At 44.5% G+C, this 17853-nt stretch overlaps 1 protein-coding gene across 1 annotated transcript in view; it reads right to left on the bottom strand.

Moving 5' to 3' along the window:
* Positions 1-17262, bottom strand: part of NCAPD3 (non-SMC condensin II complex subunit D3) — a 57249-nt gene extending 39987 nt beyond the window's left edge. Inside the window, exons 1-10 of the mRNA XM_060017626.1 lie at positions 17199-17262; positions 14769-14923; positions 11992-12154; positions 5598-5782; positions 4811-4978; positions 4646-4704; positions 4364-4451; positions 2168-2301; positions 865-937; positions 4-129 (exon numbers count right to left, since the gene is read on the bottom strand). Coding sequence (XP_059873609.1) covers positions 4-129; positions 865-937; positions 2168-2301; positions 4364-4451; positions 4646-4704; positions 4811-4978; positions 5598-5782; positions 11992-12154; positions 14769-14923; positions 17199-17262 — 1215 coding nt within the window. The remainder of the gene's footprint in view (positions 1-3; positions 130-864; positions 938-2167; positions 2302-4363; positions 4452-4645; positions 4705-4810; positions 4979-5597; positions 5783-11991; positions 12155-14768; positions 14924-17198) is intronic.
* Positions 17263-17853: the final 591 nt, after the last annotated feature.

Raw genomic sequence — 17853 nt, 5'->3', positions numbered from 1 at the left:
TACCTTGGCATTTCGTGAATATCCATAAAGCCAGGCCACGAAAGAAGCATATTCCGCACAAGGAAGCTTGCTGAGCAGCTGGACCAGGGACTGAGCTGCACTGGTCCGGTACTCGGATTTATCGACCACCTGAAACACAGACCCTGAGAAGCTGCCCAGCCAGTACCCAAAGCAGGACGACGGAGACGCATGTAGTAGTGCGATCGGACGATCGCTGAGTGAGCCTGGCTCGGCGACAGTGCCGAGCGTTTACATGTTACAGAAATGACTAACCAGTTCTAGGTCTCAGACCCCTTGGGAAACTAGCCTATAAGCAACCTGTACGCCCACTCCTCAGCGCCTAATTTCAAAGAGTTTACGGACCCCTAGGGTCCATACAGTTCAGGTAAAGAATCATCTGTCCAAACTGTTATAAAAATTTATGAGACAATAGTAGAAATGTAAACACTGACCGGATACTGGACAATACTAAGGAATTACTGTGAATTTTTTAGGTGTGTTAATATTTTGTGGTTATGTTTTTAACGGGTTCTTATCCTTTAGAGAGACATGAAATATTTATGTCTGAAAGGATATGATGAAATCTGCTTCAAAAGAAAAATCCAGCGTGCGTATGTGCTGGAGGAGTTACAGCTTATACAAAATCACTGAAGACAGTGTTCCTCACACTATTCTATTTCTATTTCTATTTGAAATTTTCCAAAATAAAAAGTTGTTTTCCCCCGAAAACCACACTAGAGGGGAACACCTAGTGAATATACTAAATAAAACAACGTTTAGTAATGATGTAGACTCATTTCCAAGAACACACATGCATGTTTACCTTCATGTGTATTTATACACCCTCATTAAAGCAAACAGTACCTTGACACAGATGTGCTGGAGTAAGATACGAAGGACTGGAAACATACTTTCTTTTAGTTCATCCACAAGTGAGCTATAAAAGGAAAGAAACACAGCCACGGTTTGTAATACACCTATAATGACAATAAAGTAGCAATTTTCCTTGAATCTGTTCTCAAAAATAGAGAAATTTCTACCTTTTCAAAATCCTAACTATTAAAAACAATCTACCCCTATACTGCAAGCATTGTGAGTGCATGGATTGTAAAGACAAAGTGTCACAACAGAACACCAGTCACCACGCCCCAGGTGCTCTCCGAGCTGCTGTGAGCAGCCAGCCAGTCAGGGAGGGGCAGGGGTGCAGTCCTCACAGGGCCCTTGGACTGCCCACGACGTTTCATATTAAGGCTGAAATATATCCTTTTGAGGTAGAGGATAGACTGAGACACAGTACCACCTAGTGGTAGCTCAGTGAAATGCATTTCTAACAGTACCTCTCCAAGCTGTAACCCCAAAAGAAACTATTATAATGCCCAGATTGGACCCATTTTCAGTGTTAAGTTTCCTTGCACCATTATAGGAATATTACTGCAATTTGTGACATCATTAACTCATGGAAGAACTAAAATGAGTGTTTCTACTTAAAACATCTTAGTTATTTAATGTTTAAAAGTCCTTAACGAGACACTCGCTCAAGGATCAGACAGCAGCCTGCACCTGGACTGAAGCATCCACACCCCACGTCTGCACCCACAGCACGCACCGCGGCTGCTTCCAGGTATGTACACACTCTCACATACACATCTTCCCCTTCTTCCCACCACCTCCATGCTGCTGCCGAGTAGCCAGTTAACAGAAGAAAAGAAAAGCCGAGGACACGGCAAACATGTCTTCCCCAGTAAAGCCCAGACACAGGACTTCACAAGTGAAACTAAGTGACTCTTGAGGGGAGGATTAGTCTATCAATTATTGCTAAAGAAGTTAAAAAAAAAAAAAGTGGCAAGGAACAAAAAGATGGAGACTAAGAGGAGAGAGAAAAAGAAAAGGCGGAGGCAGACTTGGAGCGGCTAACACTAAGGCCGCTGTCAGAACTCAGAGCTGACTTCACAGGCTGGTCCATAAACTGCAGACCCCTCATCCCCGCAACAACACCCCAGACCACACAAACCAGATGAGCTACCAAGTGCTTTATTTTGAACCCTGAACCACAAACAGCCCAGACGTTTCTTAGTTTCTAGAGGTGTCAGAAATCCTGGTTAGTACAGGGCCCAGAAGACTGAGGGAGAGGGACAGAGGGTAAAGATCCAAGCTGTGTGTGTTTCACCTGACAAACTGGACTGCCTGGTTTTTACCACTGATGGCCGGAGAAGTGATGGCAAGGGGGGCGTGATGGGAGCCTTTGCCCACTTCTAACATTAATATTACATAGAGCATTCGATGGAAAACACATCTGATAACCTGGAAGAGAAAAGAAAATTCAGTTTAAGGCATGACAGAGAATCCCAGGGCCTTGGAGACCGTGATACAGACCACAGTGAACCACTTCAAGGACCTGAAGTTAAATGAGGCTGACACAGGTTTTGCTTCAACACTAAGGATGCACTTCCTGGACGATGACCAGGTATCAATACGTGCACAACGCAGCAGTGTGAAAGTGCTGCGTACAGATAATGATAGGAACTCCAGCTGGCTTCTCTGCTCGGCCTCTCGCACTCCAGCCCAGAAGTTAGGGACTATAGAGAATTAGCTGTAACTTACGAAGGGCAAAGGATGCTACTGATTAGCCCTTACAGAAAAGAGGAAAGTGATGATTCTTTACACCTGTATTACACCTGAAGCTTACAGAGCACCTTCCAATATACCATCACACATCACTTACTCAGCTACTTAATTCATTCATCCAGTAGATAAAACAATTTACTGGAAACCAAATATGTGACAGGTATTGCATTAAGCACGTCCACGTGTTACTAGATCTGACCACACTTTCTCTGAAACCTCTCAACTCCACGAGGTCAGCAAGGCTTTTCCATTTTGTTAATACTTTTACTATAATCTCTACTTTATACATAATAAAAGACTCCCAAGGTGAGTTGTCCAAAGTCAAGTAATTAAAGGTCAGGCCACAGCCAATGTCGCCCAGCATCAGGGCAGCACTTTCACAATGAAGAACACCATGTCCTTAGAGACACTGTTGCCTGAAAGGATAATTTCCCAACCTCCTTATCTCCTAAAATGTTAAAAAGGGCTCAGGAATTATGTTTTACTGTGAATGCTATCACATCCATATTTCAAACAGAGAAGTGACAATGACATAATAACGAAATATGGGGCGTTTTCTAAACAGCAGGCATTGTACAGAGGCGTTCTTCCCTGTAATCCTCCTCAGAAATCCACGAGGAAGGGAAGCCTTTCACCCTCTTTGTCCAGATGAGGAAACCGAGGCCTCACAGGAGGACATAGAGGCAGTGAGGGGTGAGGCCCAAGTCTGGACAAAATGCAGAGCCCTGAGTGCCCAGGGCCTTCTCATTCACACATCGTTGCCCCTGGAAACTTGGTGTATCGCAGCCACCAAAAGCACAGGACCTTGGTCCGTCACGTTTTTTGCAAACTCCTGTTTCATTAACAACATCCAGGTTTAGTAACACCCTACTGCTTAAAAAGCCGTTAACTCCAGTGTCCAGAGCTGCAGGGCTTCGAAGGTCACTGGGAGCAAATCCATATATGAATGCTAACCAGAAGCGTGTTTGCACAATCATCCACTAAAACACAAACACTAACAGAAATACAGGGGCACACGGGAACTGCTGAGGGAAACTGGGAAGTCTGTGACTGTCTAACTCTTCTTCTCAGAAGAGTTTGGTAAATACTTCTGTAAAAGTAATGCTCAGGGGGCTTCCCTGGTGGCGCAGTGGTTAAGAATCCAGCTGCCAATGCAGGGAACACGGGTTCGAGCCCTGGTCCAGGAAGATCCCACATGCCACGGAGCAACTAAGCCCGTGAGCCACAACTACTGAGACTGCACTTTAGAGCTCGCGAGCCACAACTACCGAAGCCCGCGCGCCTAGAGCCCGTGCTCCACAACAAGAGAAGCCACACCATGAGAAGCCCGTGCACCACAACCAACAGTAGCCCCTGCTCACCGCAACTAGAGAAAGCCCGCGTGCAGCAACAGACCCAACACAACCAAAAATAATAAATAAAACAAATAAATTTATTTAAAAAAAAAAAAAAGTAATGCTCAGTAGCTTATCTTTTCCTCTACCCAGGTCACATTGGAACCATTCTTTATGCCTTAACCCAACAAGAACTTCCTGTGGCCACCAGGTACTTGGATATAAGCCTGGAATGAACAGTGGGCACCACGTAGTGATGGGGATGATTTTCATTATACAAACGTCCTCAAGTCATGACAATGACCTAGTGAGTTCACACGGCATCACATCAAAAGCTTCCAGCATCCCACGACCCGCATGCTTTCACTTCAACCAGTAACTCAGTGGGGTCCTGTCTCCCTTACCTTATCTCCTTCTCTGTGAATTGGGGAGCACAGCAAATACAATCCATGATAGGCCAGTTCTGGTATGTATTTTGCTTGGTTAAGGTTTCTAAAAAAAAAAAAGCAAAAGATTAGTTAATGGATGTGATTTCACTTGGAATAGCTCCTAACCCTATAAGCTATATCTAAATGAATAAATTCTACCTGTGTGCCAATTAGGGTAAAATGGCATTAAGGCTTCTGATGGAGCAAAACTCATTGTACCATAATTAAATGTTAGCACTGGAAGATTTAGTGGCTCACCTGGCTTGTGTAACATGAAATTCATGAACTGGTTCAAAATTAGTCAATGCAACGAAGACCTGGAAAACAGAGACCAAGAAAAGGCCTGGTTTTTCCCACTCTTTAAGTATTAGCCCGTGTCCTCACTCTTTGAACTTGCCCAAGGTTCCTGGAATTCTCACTTACCTCTACACAATTCTGTATACATTGTGGCTTTTCTTTCAGGGAAAACTTGAGCAGAAGCCTTAAAAAATTCTTCAAGACGTGAAAGATGGCATTTCGAATTTGACAAAGGTCTCGGGAAGAAAAAAAAATATTCTCTTCATCCTCTTGTTCTTCAATCACTTCATCCATCTAGATTATGAAGAAATGTACAGCTGACTGTGTAGTACTGCCTAACAGTTTGTCCCGACTGGTTTCAATGTACCCAGTCAAGGGTAGTGAAACTCCAGGTGGGCGCTGGGTCGCTGACCAGGTGCCTCAACTGCTTGGGGTCTCCACAGCCGCAGCTGCTAGCCACTGGACCAGATGGAAGCTACCACAGTTTCTAGTTCTATACTTACACGTCAGTGAGATTTCTTGGGTTTCTTAGAAGTTCTGGTGTCAATGAACCTCTACCACCCTACCTAGTCACATAAAAATTAGGAATTAATGTTATTCTATTACGTTCTATGGACGAGAGTCCTCAGGATACTTCGACCACCATCTCTAATGACAATAAAATAATGTGGCAAACACACCTGTTGGCCTGTGGTGAGCACATCTGGGAACAAGGCGGGAGAGAGATGATGGGGAGGTTGGGAAGATGGTAAGGGGAACATACGCTCAGCAGTACATGAGGCGACTGCAAGTCCTACGGGAGGGATGGCGGACGGCACGCTAGGGCTTTGGTATAATCGTGACCCCTGAAACCCTACCTTAATATAAATTCTTAAGTAAATCAGATATGCTTCACGACTCCACTCCCTCTTACCTCCATCTCCTCTTTCCTGGGGGGCCTTCCTCTCTTCCTACTCTCCCTTGGGTTGGCCTGAGCATTCTTTGGTTGTTCTTTCTTTCTTTTCGGATTCAAGGTGGATTCCTGAGGCCAGCTCTTCTTTAGAATCTGAATACATTTGTCAAACATCACTGGGTGGAAAACTTGGTTGGCTATACTGCCTATTCAAAAAGAATAAAGAGTAAGCAGGGTAGGTTTAATTGTCTTGAAATACGTCTGTAACACCAACGAAAAATTAAAAAGCAAAACCAGACTTTTCCTTAACTTTGAATAACAGTGAACCTTTAGCAAAAAAGTTCCATTCAACTTCAGCCCTAGGCAGTGAGCAACAGGCCTCATCATAAATAAACAATGAGATTTCCGTAGCTGGCTGTAATGGAGTAAGTGGTTTTACACTTTTCCTCCTGCCATAAACAACTATACAACTGGACAGAAATTTACAAAATGACCATCTAAGACCCAGAGCAAGAGGTAGCCTAGCCACACAATCCCCGAGAAAAGGGAAACCAGTGAGATAAACCCTAAAATTGACCCGATTCTGTGTCTGGAGGCAATGTCTGGACAACAGCAGAAAAATGATGAACCCAAGCACACTCTGATGGACTTACTAAGTCAGGAATACAAGGATCAGTGTCAGGAAGGCAGGGTGGCTGGAATGTATGGAGCAGAGCACTGGAAACAAGGAAGCCACGTGGAGACAGTGCTGAGAAGTCTGCACAGGGCTGACCTTAGCTAGGACGCATGGGGCGAACTCCATGATGGTGGGCAAAGAAAACCTCCAAGCAGGTGGGAGATGGACAGTTTTTGGAATGCACACAGGGGAGAGATACGTTGGAGCCCCAGCCAGCCACAGTGACCTGGAACATTCACGACACACTCGGAGAGAAACACACCTTAACAGCAGGGCTAAACTAGCTCCAGAGTAAAGGCTACTTTACATCTGCCCCAAAAAAGCTTTCAAACAAGCCTCAAAAGGACCAAGTTAATGCACCAATAGCTGCCTATCAAAACATACTTAAACACTACTTAAAGGAAAACAACAAAACCAAGACACTCAAAAACTTCACATTCAAAATGTCCAGCATCCAATAAAAAGGTACTGGGCGGGGCTTCCCTGGTGGCGCAGTGGTTGAGCGTCCGCCTGCCAATGCAGGGGACACGGGTTCGTGCCCCGGTCTGGGAAGATCCCACATGCCACGGAGCGGCTGGGCCCATGAGCCATGGCCACTGAGCCTGCGCATCCGGAGCCTGTGCTCCGCAACGGGAGAGGCCACAGCAGTGAGAGGCCCGCGTACCAAAAGAAAAAATAAAAAACGTACTGGGCATCCAGAGAGAGGAAAACGTGCCCTGTGGTGAGAAGAGAATCGTCACTAGAAACAGTCCAAGAAATGACAGAGCAAGCAGAGAAGAACTGTAGGGCAGATATTATAAATAAGCTCAAGAATTAAACAGTAGCAAACAAAGCAAGAAATGAAAATATTTTAAAGAATCAAATGGAACTTCTGGATCTGAAAAAGAAAACGTCACTGGGTGATCTCAACAGCTGATGAGATGCTACAGGAACAAAGGCATGTGAACTTTAAGAAACAGAAGCACAGAAACAAAAAGAAATTAATAAAGGCCCTGGGACCCATGGGAGAATATCAAGCAATCTAACATACGAGTAATTGGAATCCCATAAAAAAGAGAGGGAAGAAAATATCTGAAGGAATAATAACTGGAAAATTTCCAAATATGTTAAAAACTACAAATTCACAGACCCATAGTTTGGCTCAATGAACCAAACTATGATGAACACAAAGGAAATCCCACCAAAGGGTAGATAATCTAATCAAATCAAAACTAATAATCTAATCAAATCAAAACAAACTAATAGAGAAAATCTTCAAGGTAACCACGCCAAAAAAAAAAAAAAAGACAAAAACACACAGAACAGCAATGATAAGAGTCATGCAGACTTCTCATCAGAAGTGAAGTAAACCAGAAGACAATGAAATAACACCCAAAAAGCACTGAAAGAAAAAAATCTGTCAACCTAGAATTCTATATTCAGCAAAAACATTCTGGAAGGTGAAAGATACTTTCATGGAATCAAAATCCAAGACGGTCGATGGCTAACAGATGCACAGCATGAGAAGAGTCAAAGAGAGTTCTTCAGGCCAAAAGAAAATTACGTGAGATGAAATCTTTTAAAAAGAAAAGACATTTATTTTTTCATTTTCTAAAAAATTATTTAAAAGATAATTCAGAGAAAAATGTTATGAATAAATTGTGTGGTTTACAACACACAGAAATTCAACGTATAACTACAACAGCACAAACAGGAGGGGAGAAAGGAAAGCACACTGTCTTAAGGCTTTACATTATCTATAAATAAGTAGATTATCGGAAGACAGACTATTAAAGTACTTATCGTACACCCAAAGCAAGCACTTAAAACATACACACACAAATAAGTATAGTTAATAGGCCAAAAGGGGAGATAACATGGAATACTAAAAAAATACCCAATCGAAAAAGGGCAGGAAGAGGGGAAAATGGAACAAAAAACAGATGGAACAAACAGAAAATAAATACCAAGAGGGCAGGAACCCAACCATATTGATAATCAATTATCTAAATTGTCTAAATGTCCCATAAAAAGGCAAAGATTGTTGAGAGGATGAAACCCAGTGATGGGCAGTCTACAACACTGTTTAATTACAAACGTGCAGACATGTCACATGTAAATCATGAGAAAGGGTGTGCCAACCTAGGACAAGTCACATGATAACGAGAAAGGCCATTTTAAGATCAAAGTAGATTTCAGCACGATGAATACAACCAGACAAAGAGGGACATAACACCAAAGGGGACACACGCAATCACAAATATGTTTGTAACCAGCAGACTTTCAAAATACCTGCCTTTAAAATTGGCAGACTTGAAAGGAGAAACAGGTAAGTTAAAACTATACTTGGAGATTTCAATGCTCTTCTCAGTAACTGAGAGAACAAATAAACAGACTATCAGAAAGGATACAGAAGACCTGAACAACCGCAGCAACCTACTCAACTTTGACAGAAAAGAGGTCCCCCAAAGGCAGAATGCACATTCCGTTCAAGGGCAAACACAAGATTCACCAAGTCAGACCTTGTGCCGAGCCATTTAAAACAAAAACAAAAAGTCAGCAATTTAAAAGTACTGTAGTCATATAAAGTATGTGCTCTGATCTCAACATAAATAAAATAGAAAGCAATTACAACATTTCAGGAAATTCCTCAAATATTTGGAAATTAAACACACTACTAAATACCTCAGAGGTGTAAAAAGAAATCACAAGAAAAATCAGAAAACTGCTTTGGCCTGAATGGTAATGAACAGATTATCAAAATCTGTGGGATGCAGATAGAGCAGTATATATATATAGAAGGAAATTTACAATATTACGTATATTAGAAACAAAGAAAAGTGAGAATAAAGATCTTAAGAAGTTAGAATAAGAACAAATTAAACCCTAAATAAGAAGGCAATAAGAGATAAGACCAAAATCATTGAAATAGAAAAGGAACAATAGAGTATAATCAATAACAGCAAAAATGGGTTCTTTGAAATGATCAAATCAATCAATAAATCTCTATCTAAACTGATGAAGGAAAAAAAGAAATGCAGATTACCAACAACACGACTAAAAGAGGACATATCACTACAGATTCTACAAACAAAACACTTCTTTCAACGAAAACTCCAGGCCCAGATGGCTTCTCTAGTGAATTCCACCAAAAATGTGAGTAAGAAAAACAACCAATTCTTCACAAACTTCCAAAATACAGAGTAGGCAAGAACACTACCCAACTCATTCCATGAGACTGGTATTGCCCTGAAACCCAAACCAGATGAAGGCATCAAAAAAAAAAAAAAAAAAAAAAAATCCCTTATCAATACAGATGCAAAAATATTCAATAAAATATTATCTAACTGAATCTGGCAACAGATTAAACACTATGACCAAGGTCATGCAAAACTGGCTTAACATATGAAAAAAATCAATGAATATATCACTAGAATGAAGAACAAAAACCACATGATCACCTTACAGATGCACAAAAGCAAATGACAAAATCTAATACCCATTCATAGTAAAACACTCAACAAACTAGGAATAATAACCTGATAAAGGCCATCCTCAAAACACCCCCGGGGGCATCATACTTAAGGGCAAAAGACTGAAAGCTTTCCTCCTGAGATCGGGAAGATGCCCAACTCCCCACTCCTATTCAACAGTGGACTGGAGCTGTTAGCCAGGGCAACGAGGCAAGAAAAAGAAATAAAAAGCACCCAGACAGGAAAGGAATAAGGAAAATTATGTCTATTCACAGATGACATGATCTTATATATAGAAAATCCTATTGGAACCAGTAAATGAGTTCCGCCAAGTTTCAGGGTGCAAGATCAATTATCAAAAATCATAGCCAAGGGACTTCCCTGGTGGTCCAGTGAGTAAGATGCCATGCTCCCAATGCAGGGGGCCTGGGTTGGGTGGGGGAGGGATGGATTGGGAGTTTGGGGTTAGGAAATGCAAACTGTTATATACAGGATGGATAAACAATGAGGTCCTAGTGTACAGCACAGGGAACTATATTCCATATCCTGTGATAAACCATAATGGAAAAGAAAATAAAAAAGAACAGGGGTGTGTGTGTGTATATGTATATATATAAGACTAAATATAACAAAATTGGAAATCAACTACACTTCAATAAAAAAGATAAACTGTACTTCTATACACCACCAGTAAACAATTGGAAAATTAAATTAAGAAAACAAGTTCATCTACTATAGCGCAGAAAAGAATAAAATACTTAGGAATAAATTTAACCAAGGACGTGCAAGAGTTTTGTACCCTGAAAACTACAAAACAGGGGCTTCCCTGGTGGCGCAGTGGTTGAGAGTCCACCTGCCAATGCAGGGGACGCGGGTTCGTGCCCCGGTCTGGGAAGATCCCACATGCCACAGAGCCGCTGGGCCTGTGAGCCATGGCCGCTGAGCCTGCATGTCCGGAGCCTGTGCCCCGCATCGGGAGAGGCCACAACAATGAGAGGCACGCGTACCGCAAAACAAACAAACAAACAAAAAACTACAAAACATCATCAAAACCAATGAAAGCCCTAAATAAATGGAAAGACGTCCATGTTCACGGATTGGAAGACTGAACACTGCTAAGACAGCAACACTCCCCACACTGATCTACAGAGTCAATGCAACCCGTCAAAACCCCAGCTTTTTGGAAAGAAGTTGATGCACAAATCCTAAAATTCATATGGAAATGCAAGGGATCTTGAAAAAGAACAAACCATGATCAAATATTAAGTATCAACAGCACCCCAACCATAATCCAGAAACATTTAAACACAGAAGGTAACTGGCAGAAGTACGACTTGCTGGAAAGCTGCAAGTGGCCCTACGAGTAACAGCCAGCCCTCAGCTCTGGGCTGAATCTCAACCTTAATCGGAAGGCGCGGCGCCCAGCAAGGAAAAGAAGAGTGAAACTGGGTTTCCAAGGCCACCACTTTGCTAAGAGCCCAGTTACACCTGAGATATCGCTTAGTAAGTGAGTTCTTTGGGAGCTTATTATTTCAAGTCATGATGGGAGCATTAACAGTAAAACAAATCAGTGTTCCAGGCTTTACATATCTCTTCACTAATTCCCAAGTCATATGGAATAGGCCTTTAACATCTACTATGAACGCGCTGACATGCGCAACGTCGAGCTGCAAGGCGGCTGACCCTGATTCTCTTCCACGTGAACTCAGGGTCCCAAGCTGCAGCTCCCTCTGCGCCCCACCCTCTCCTGCCCTGGGCTGGGGTGAGTGGGGAGGAGGGACTCCTTCATGGCTCCCACCCGAAGGAAGCGGGGGAGCACCACAGAGACACCCCTCCCCCGTGCTTCCTTCCTCAGCCTTACTAACTGTGCTCTGGCCTATTGGATGAGAACAGTCCCAACTACTGTCCACACCCACGCGGGGGAGACAACAGTTCCCTCTCCCCCGCCCCCAGCACTTTTCTCAGCCTGGACAGGGTGTCAGAAGGCAGGGCAGTATCGGAAGGGTATGCTGGGTGGGGTGGGTCAGAGTGGAGCTCTGAAACACCCCCTCCAGCCTTACCCCTCTCAGACTGCTTGTATTAGGTTACAAACCCAGCATAACAACATCAGAAAACACATTTACAGTTAAACAGGAGAGCTTTCTGGAACACCTGTAACATGCCACGTGCTTCACAGATTCCCTCTCACCTAGCCTCCCAGTGAGGAAACAAAGTACAAGTACAAAACAATGTAGATAAATTAAAAACTAAAAGCCCTGTCCTATCACACCAAACACACATACTGTACCTGGTACTTCCAGCAGCAGAAAATAAAGCCCAGCGGCATGAAGGCCAAATTCCCGCTGCTGGGCACTGACGTTTTTCTTAAGGACCGTCTGAACGAAGTGATGGAACAAGGCCATCAGCGCGTTGTGGGAAATGCTGTTCTCCATGAAGAAGGTCCAAATGCTCTGGGGGAGGGGCGAACCATAAGAGCCAATAATTAGAGAAATGGGAAAATCTCCTATTATCTGATTTTTCTGAGTACTTTTAGTGCCCTATAAAAAAGGGAACAGACCATTCTGGCTCCTAATTGTAAATGTTTGTCATTTCACAGGGACTAAAACAAAATTTAAAAGTGTATTATTCAAAATTACAAGGGGAATTCCCTGGCGGTCCAGGTGTGACGACTCCACGCTTTCACTGCTGAGTGCCTGGGTTCGATCCCTGGTTGGGGAACTAAGATCCCACAAGCTGCATGGTGTGACCAAAACAAAACAAAAAAATTACAAAGATAAATAACTATAAAAGAAACTTAATTAACCTTTCAAAATAACTTTGGGTAAGTTTGAAGCACATATATTTCTGAAATTACTATACCTAAAAGCTACACCAAGACTATGGGGGCACCCTATATCAGTAATTATGCAAACAAGTTACTCTCCATGTATGTCAAATGTACCCCAATTCATTTATCACTCAAATTACTAACTGAAGAAATCAGAGCAACTTATTTAAATTGAAATGTTCTATGGGCAATGGGAGCAGGAGAGGAAATACCGTGAAGTGTCTCCCTCAAGAGATTTCAGAAATAGCCTAGGTAAGACAGGAAATAAACCCTAGAGCATAAACCACAATCTTATTAATTTTATCACTGTTCTATGCTTTCTCCTATTAAACATGTGAACAGGAAATAGGTTATTTGTATAAACCAAACATAGCAGGAACTAAATATGGTTTATTCTGGGCTACTTTAAAAAAACATAAGCTCACAAAAGTTCAAGAAATCAGACCTCGTATATACTGCTTCCCTGAAAAGACAGGGAAAACTCTCCTCTTTCCTTCACCACGAAGCTTCTGGAAGAAATGAGTTACATCCTCATCCCTAAGGCCATCTCAGCTCCACTCCACTCACCTGTAACTGTGACCCTGGGGGACCCAATCACCTCTGCAGCATTTCATACCTGATAAAAGCTAAGTTCACAAAACTTTATTAACTCCATCTGAAAAAAAGGCCCTAGTTGTTAGCCCTCCTCCCCAATTTCCACAACCATAACTCCAGACCATGCCGTAACACACATTTAAAAAAACAGATGAGCAAAACACAGTTGAACAGTTGGCTGTTGAACAACACAGGGCAAGTCCAAAGTCCTTGTGGAATTCATAGCCGGCCCTCTACAGACACAGTTCCTCCACATCCATGGTTCTGCATCCACAGACTCAAACAACTGGAATCGTGGAGTCCTGTAGTTACTACTGAAAAACTCTGCAGGTAAGTGGGCCTGTGCAGTTCAAACCCGTGTTGTTCAAGGGTCAGCTGTACCGTCCCCAGGGACCTCCCTGCGTGTAGCAATTCCCACTTCAGTCCATCTTCGGTCAAGAACATCCGTCTGAAACAGATCTCTTCAAGTCCCTTAGTCTACTGCTCACTAGAACCTCTTCCTCCGAGAGCTGGATGTGAGAATGAGTGGGTTAATCTATGTATGATGCTTAGACCTGAACCTTGTTACCACAAACACCTCACCCTCGAACCCCACTGTGGTCCCCACTTACAGCTCAGTCCTGTGTGCCCCGCCCTGCCCCCATCCCCTCGGCACCCGTTGCACATCCGCACTGTGATGATCCCTCCGTAGGCTACCCTAGGACTCGCATTACTGCAGTCAACATTCTATCCATTTGTGAAGACTTGCCTCCAGCTAGCTACTTTCTTTCTGGGACCCACCCAATCTCACCACGCTCCCTTTTCTATGCCCCTATGAGATGGCATCTAACCTGTCCTAGAGCAGTTTTTACAATGCAGACTCTGGTGGCCTGGTGCTTCTCCATGCCTGCGGATGTGGTCGCTGGACATGCCTAGCCAGTGCAACGCAAGTGGGCCCCCCAAGAGCCAGTGCTTAATTCTCTCCTCTCCCCCAGGTAGGGGGAGGCTCTTTACCTTAACCATCATGTTACCTGCTGAGGTACTTCATGCAGTACTCAGCATTACGCTTAATGAATGTTTAACAGGATGATTTAATTTTTGAACAGCTACATGAAACCTCTAACTGAAATATTTTTGGTAATTTAGATCTTTCAGAGATGTTAATATCTAAGTATTCTTTGTTCTGCTTTAGAGTCCCTCAGTTTTTGAAAAGCAGTTAATGATCTAAACAGTAATAGGTAGAACTCAGTATTTAAAGGAACTCTTTTTTCCATTTTTAATTCAACTCATCCCTTTTCAGTTTTATATCCAGCTTTCCTAAACTTAAGGCATGCCCGAATTGTTATTGCATTGTCCTTGGCCAACTTTTCCTATTTGGTTTATCTGCTTTCCCTCCTTGCCTTGGCCTTTATTCTTTTCCTTTAATTTGCTGTTGTAAACAGTGGTCATGACTTGAAAAAGAATCACAGATTAATACCTTGAACCTCTGGAAGGAAAGCTATGAGGCTACCCCAATAAATGAAACACATTCTTTATGCCACTCTTTATCATACTCCTTCTGAACTATACACTAAAAAGACTAAGCTTTAGATGATAATAGGGCCTTTTATCTTCCACTTCTGACAACTAAATGGCTAGCTTGATTTTTTTTTTTTTTTTTTTACCTCTGTAGGTCCATGCTCCCCAGCAGCAAAAGTTAAAAGACTGTCATAGAGATTTGTGAATGCGCTCAGTCCGGTCTGCACGATCTCTGCTTCTATGGTGGGATCCAGAGGCTCAGTTTCCGTGAATTCCAGTTCCCATACTGTGCCCACCCATTCTAGTGGGAAAATGCAATGAAGTCAACAAATGTTCTATAATAAGAAAGACCAATAAGCTTTAGAGGCTGAGTACATTCATGAAGAGAAAAGTTTACTAGTCACAACTCACATTTAACTATACCATACAGGTGAGGCAGAATTAGAAGGAAGCAAAAGAGATTAGAACATCTTTTTTTAAATCATTAACTGACAGCTGGCTATTAGGTTGGTCATCATCTAAAAATATCAAGAAGGAAAACACTTTTCAGATGTAACAGTTTGGGGGATGATCCAGCCTTCCCGTATGTTCAATCTGGAGAAGAGAAGGTTAATAAAAGGTTGCCTTAGCTGTCCCTTTGTGAAAGTCTTACAATCAAGTTAATAAACCCAAATGAAGTGTAGAACACAAAGGGACAGCTGAGGCAAATGACTATTTAACATGCTTTAATTACTCATTCACTCTTCCCTAACTGATCTCCTAACAAATACAAGCAGCTTCCTAAAAATGTTCTTGCATCTTTTCTTGCCTTTTTCTCTCATACATTCTCCCACTTATTTTATATGCATATTTTTAAATGCACACCCATATTTCTGACCTCATTTCTGAATCGAAACTACGAAGTCCCAGTGATAAAAGATCTGGAATCAGAAAATCAATATATTCAACAAATGACAGCTATTATCACGTCTACAATGGATAGGTGTTAAAGCCGTAGTAGACAGTACAACAGTAGAGAGCAGATGGAGACTATTCCTGGGGGAGGCAGGGGGCAGAGGTGGGAAGGAAGGCGATCCTTCAGCTGCTCCAACACGTGGGGGTTACCAGGGAAAGAGACACCGAGAAGGGCATCCCAGGCAGAGAGGACCCCATAACAAAGCACAAAAGGAAACAAAGTATCACCTGTTTAGAAACCAACACCATCCTAACAGCACTGAGCTCAGCTGTGAAGGGTGAGTTGTTATCAGCACTTACTCAGCAGGTAGTATAATGCGGCCGGTCCCTAGGGGCCTTCCCAGAACAGCCCCTCCCCCCATGCGCTCCGCCTGCCTTTGTCTGCAGAACAACTTGAGTCAAAGGATAAACATAATGAGAAAACTGAGAAAATGCAGAAAGAGAGAAAAACAGTCAAGCAAAGCAAAATAATAATTAGCCAATAAACAAAGTCAAGGACCTTTAGTTCCTCCTCAAGGACTACAGATACTAGTCTGAGCCTTGTACTTTGAGCCGTTTTGCAGACACTGAAACACCCCCCCAACAGGTGGGAGAAGTCAACTGCTGCCCACAAGCGCGGTAGACGGGTTGGAACCAGGCTGATGCTGCTGACCCCTGACTACCTCACCACCAACCAACCAATCAGAAGAATATTCACCAGGTGATCACACACCCTTCAACTCTCCTCCCTCACCCTGTCTTTAAACTCTTCCCCTGAAAGCCTTTGGGGAGTTGGGGTCTTTTAAGCACAAGCTGCCTGGACGCCTTGTCGGTTCCTGCAATGAAGGCTGCACTTTGCTTCACCACAACCGGGGGTCAGCAGATTGGCCTTGCCGCGCACGGGCCAAGTGGACCCAAGTTTGTTTTGTTAACAGCAGGTGCAGGTATTAAATCAATCTTCACGAACGCCCGCAAAGTAGATCTTAGAACCCCCATTTGACACAAGCGACCGAGGCCCGCGAGGCTCGGGTGCTCAGCGGCGGACCAAGGCACCGGCCCCAGGTCCGACTCCAGAGCTCAGCTCTGGAAAAAGAGCACCCGCTGGGACAGGTGAAGGCTCTCGCCGCTAACAGAGGCTGTGGTAACTCAGGAACCCGAGGGAACCACTGAAGGGTCACGCTGGCCTTTTCAAGGTGGTCCCGGAAGGGGTGTGGGGCCGGGTCGGGATGGAAGTGCTGGCGCCAGAAGGGCAGGAGGTGCCCCAAGCGCCAAGACGGGCCACAGCGAGGGCGCGGGTTGGACCGCAGCCTCGGGAAGCGGCGGGCGAGGCTGGGACGAGGGGCCGCCGCCACCAGAGGCTGGAGGTGGGGGAGGGGGGCACCTCCTGCCCTTCAGGGAGGATGGGCGCCCGGGGACGCCAGCCGCACCCCTGGGCCTCAAGTTCAGGAAGTCTGCCCGGCCCAACAAACAGACGCGCTGCCGAAGCCTCGGCACCTGCGGGGCTGTCCGCGCAGACCCGGAGGCAAGGCCGAGAAGCAGGAGCACAGAGCGGAAGGAGCCCGCGGAGAAGCGCCAACGCCGCTGCCCGGCGCGACCCCTCCCCAGCACCCCCCGCAGCCCGCAGGCCCCGGCCGCGTCCTCACCTGGACTGAGGTCCAGCGGGCACCAGGGCTGCAGGGCGCTCGCCAGGTCCCGCCAAGCCGCCATGACCGCCGCTCGCCTCAACTTTCAAAGCTGCTCCGGCGCGCGCGCCGAGAAGACCCAGCGGGCTCAGGGGGACACGGGGTTCGCACCAACCAATTACCGCGCCCCGCCGGTCCGTCCGCTGGCCAATCAGCAGGGCCTTCCGCCGCATGCGCAAAGGGTGAGGCGGGCCCAAACCCACCCACGCAGCCGAGGTCGGGGGTCGTTTTCAGCTTTTCCTCAGAACTGGGGGTCAAGAGCTAAATCTAATGTCCCGTCTCCCTAAAAGGGGACACTCTGAAGAGAATCTGAGGCAGTATACTTTTTTGTTGTAATTGTCACCTCTTTCCCCTGTCAAGCGGCATTTCTTGTGCGTGTCAAAGGGCCGCGTTTACCCATCAGACAGCATCGAAGGTGTACACATTCGAGTGTGGGTGGCGGCCTACCGTTTACCGAACTAAATAAAGGAAAAGCAAAACAAGGCATTCAGAAAGGACATCTTTAGTTCTGAATTTTACGGGACATCTGGCCGGAGATCCGGAAGGAAGCCCTGGTCGCCATGTCAACTGCGGGAAAGCCGAGCGGCCCTCTCCCGGCGCGCATGCGCAGCACGCA

The sequence above is a fragment of the Delphinus delphis genome, chromosome 8 (genome assembly GCF_949987515.2).
Source record: "Delphinus delphis chromosome 8, mDelDel1.2, whole genome shotgun sequence".
NCBI classification, from domain to species: Eukaryota; Metazoa; Chordata; class Mammalia; order Artiodactyla; family Delphinidae; genus Delphinus; species Delphinus delphis.
This window is presented reverse-complemented; position numbering and strand designations above follow the sequence as displayed.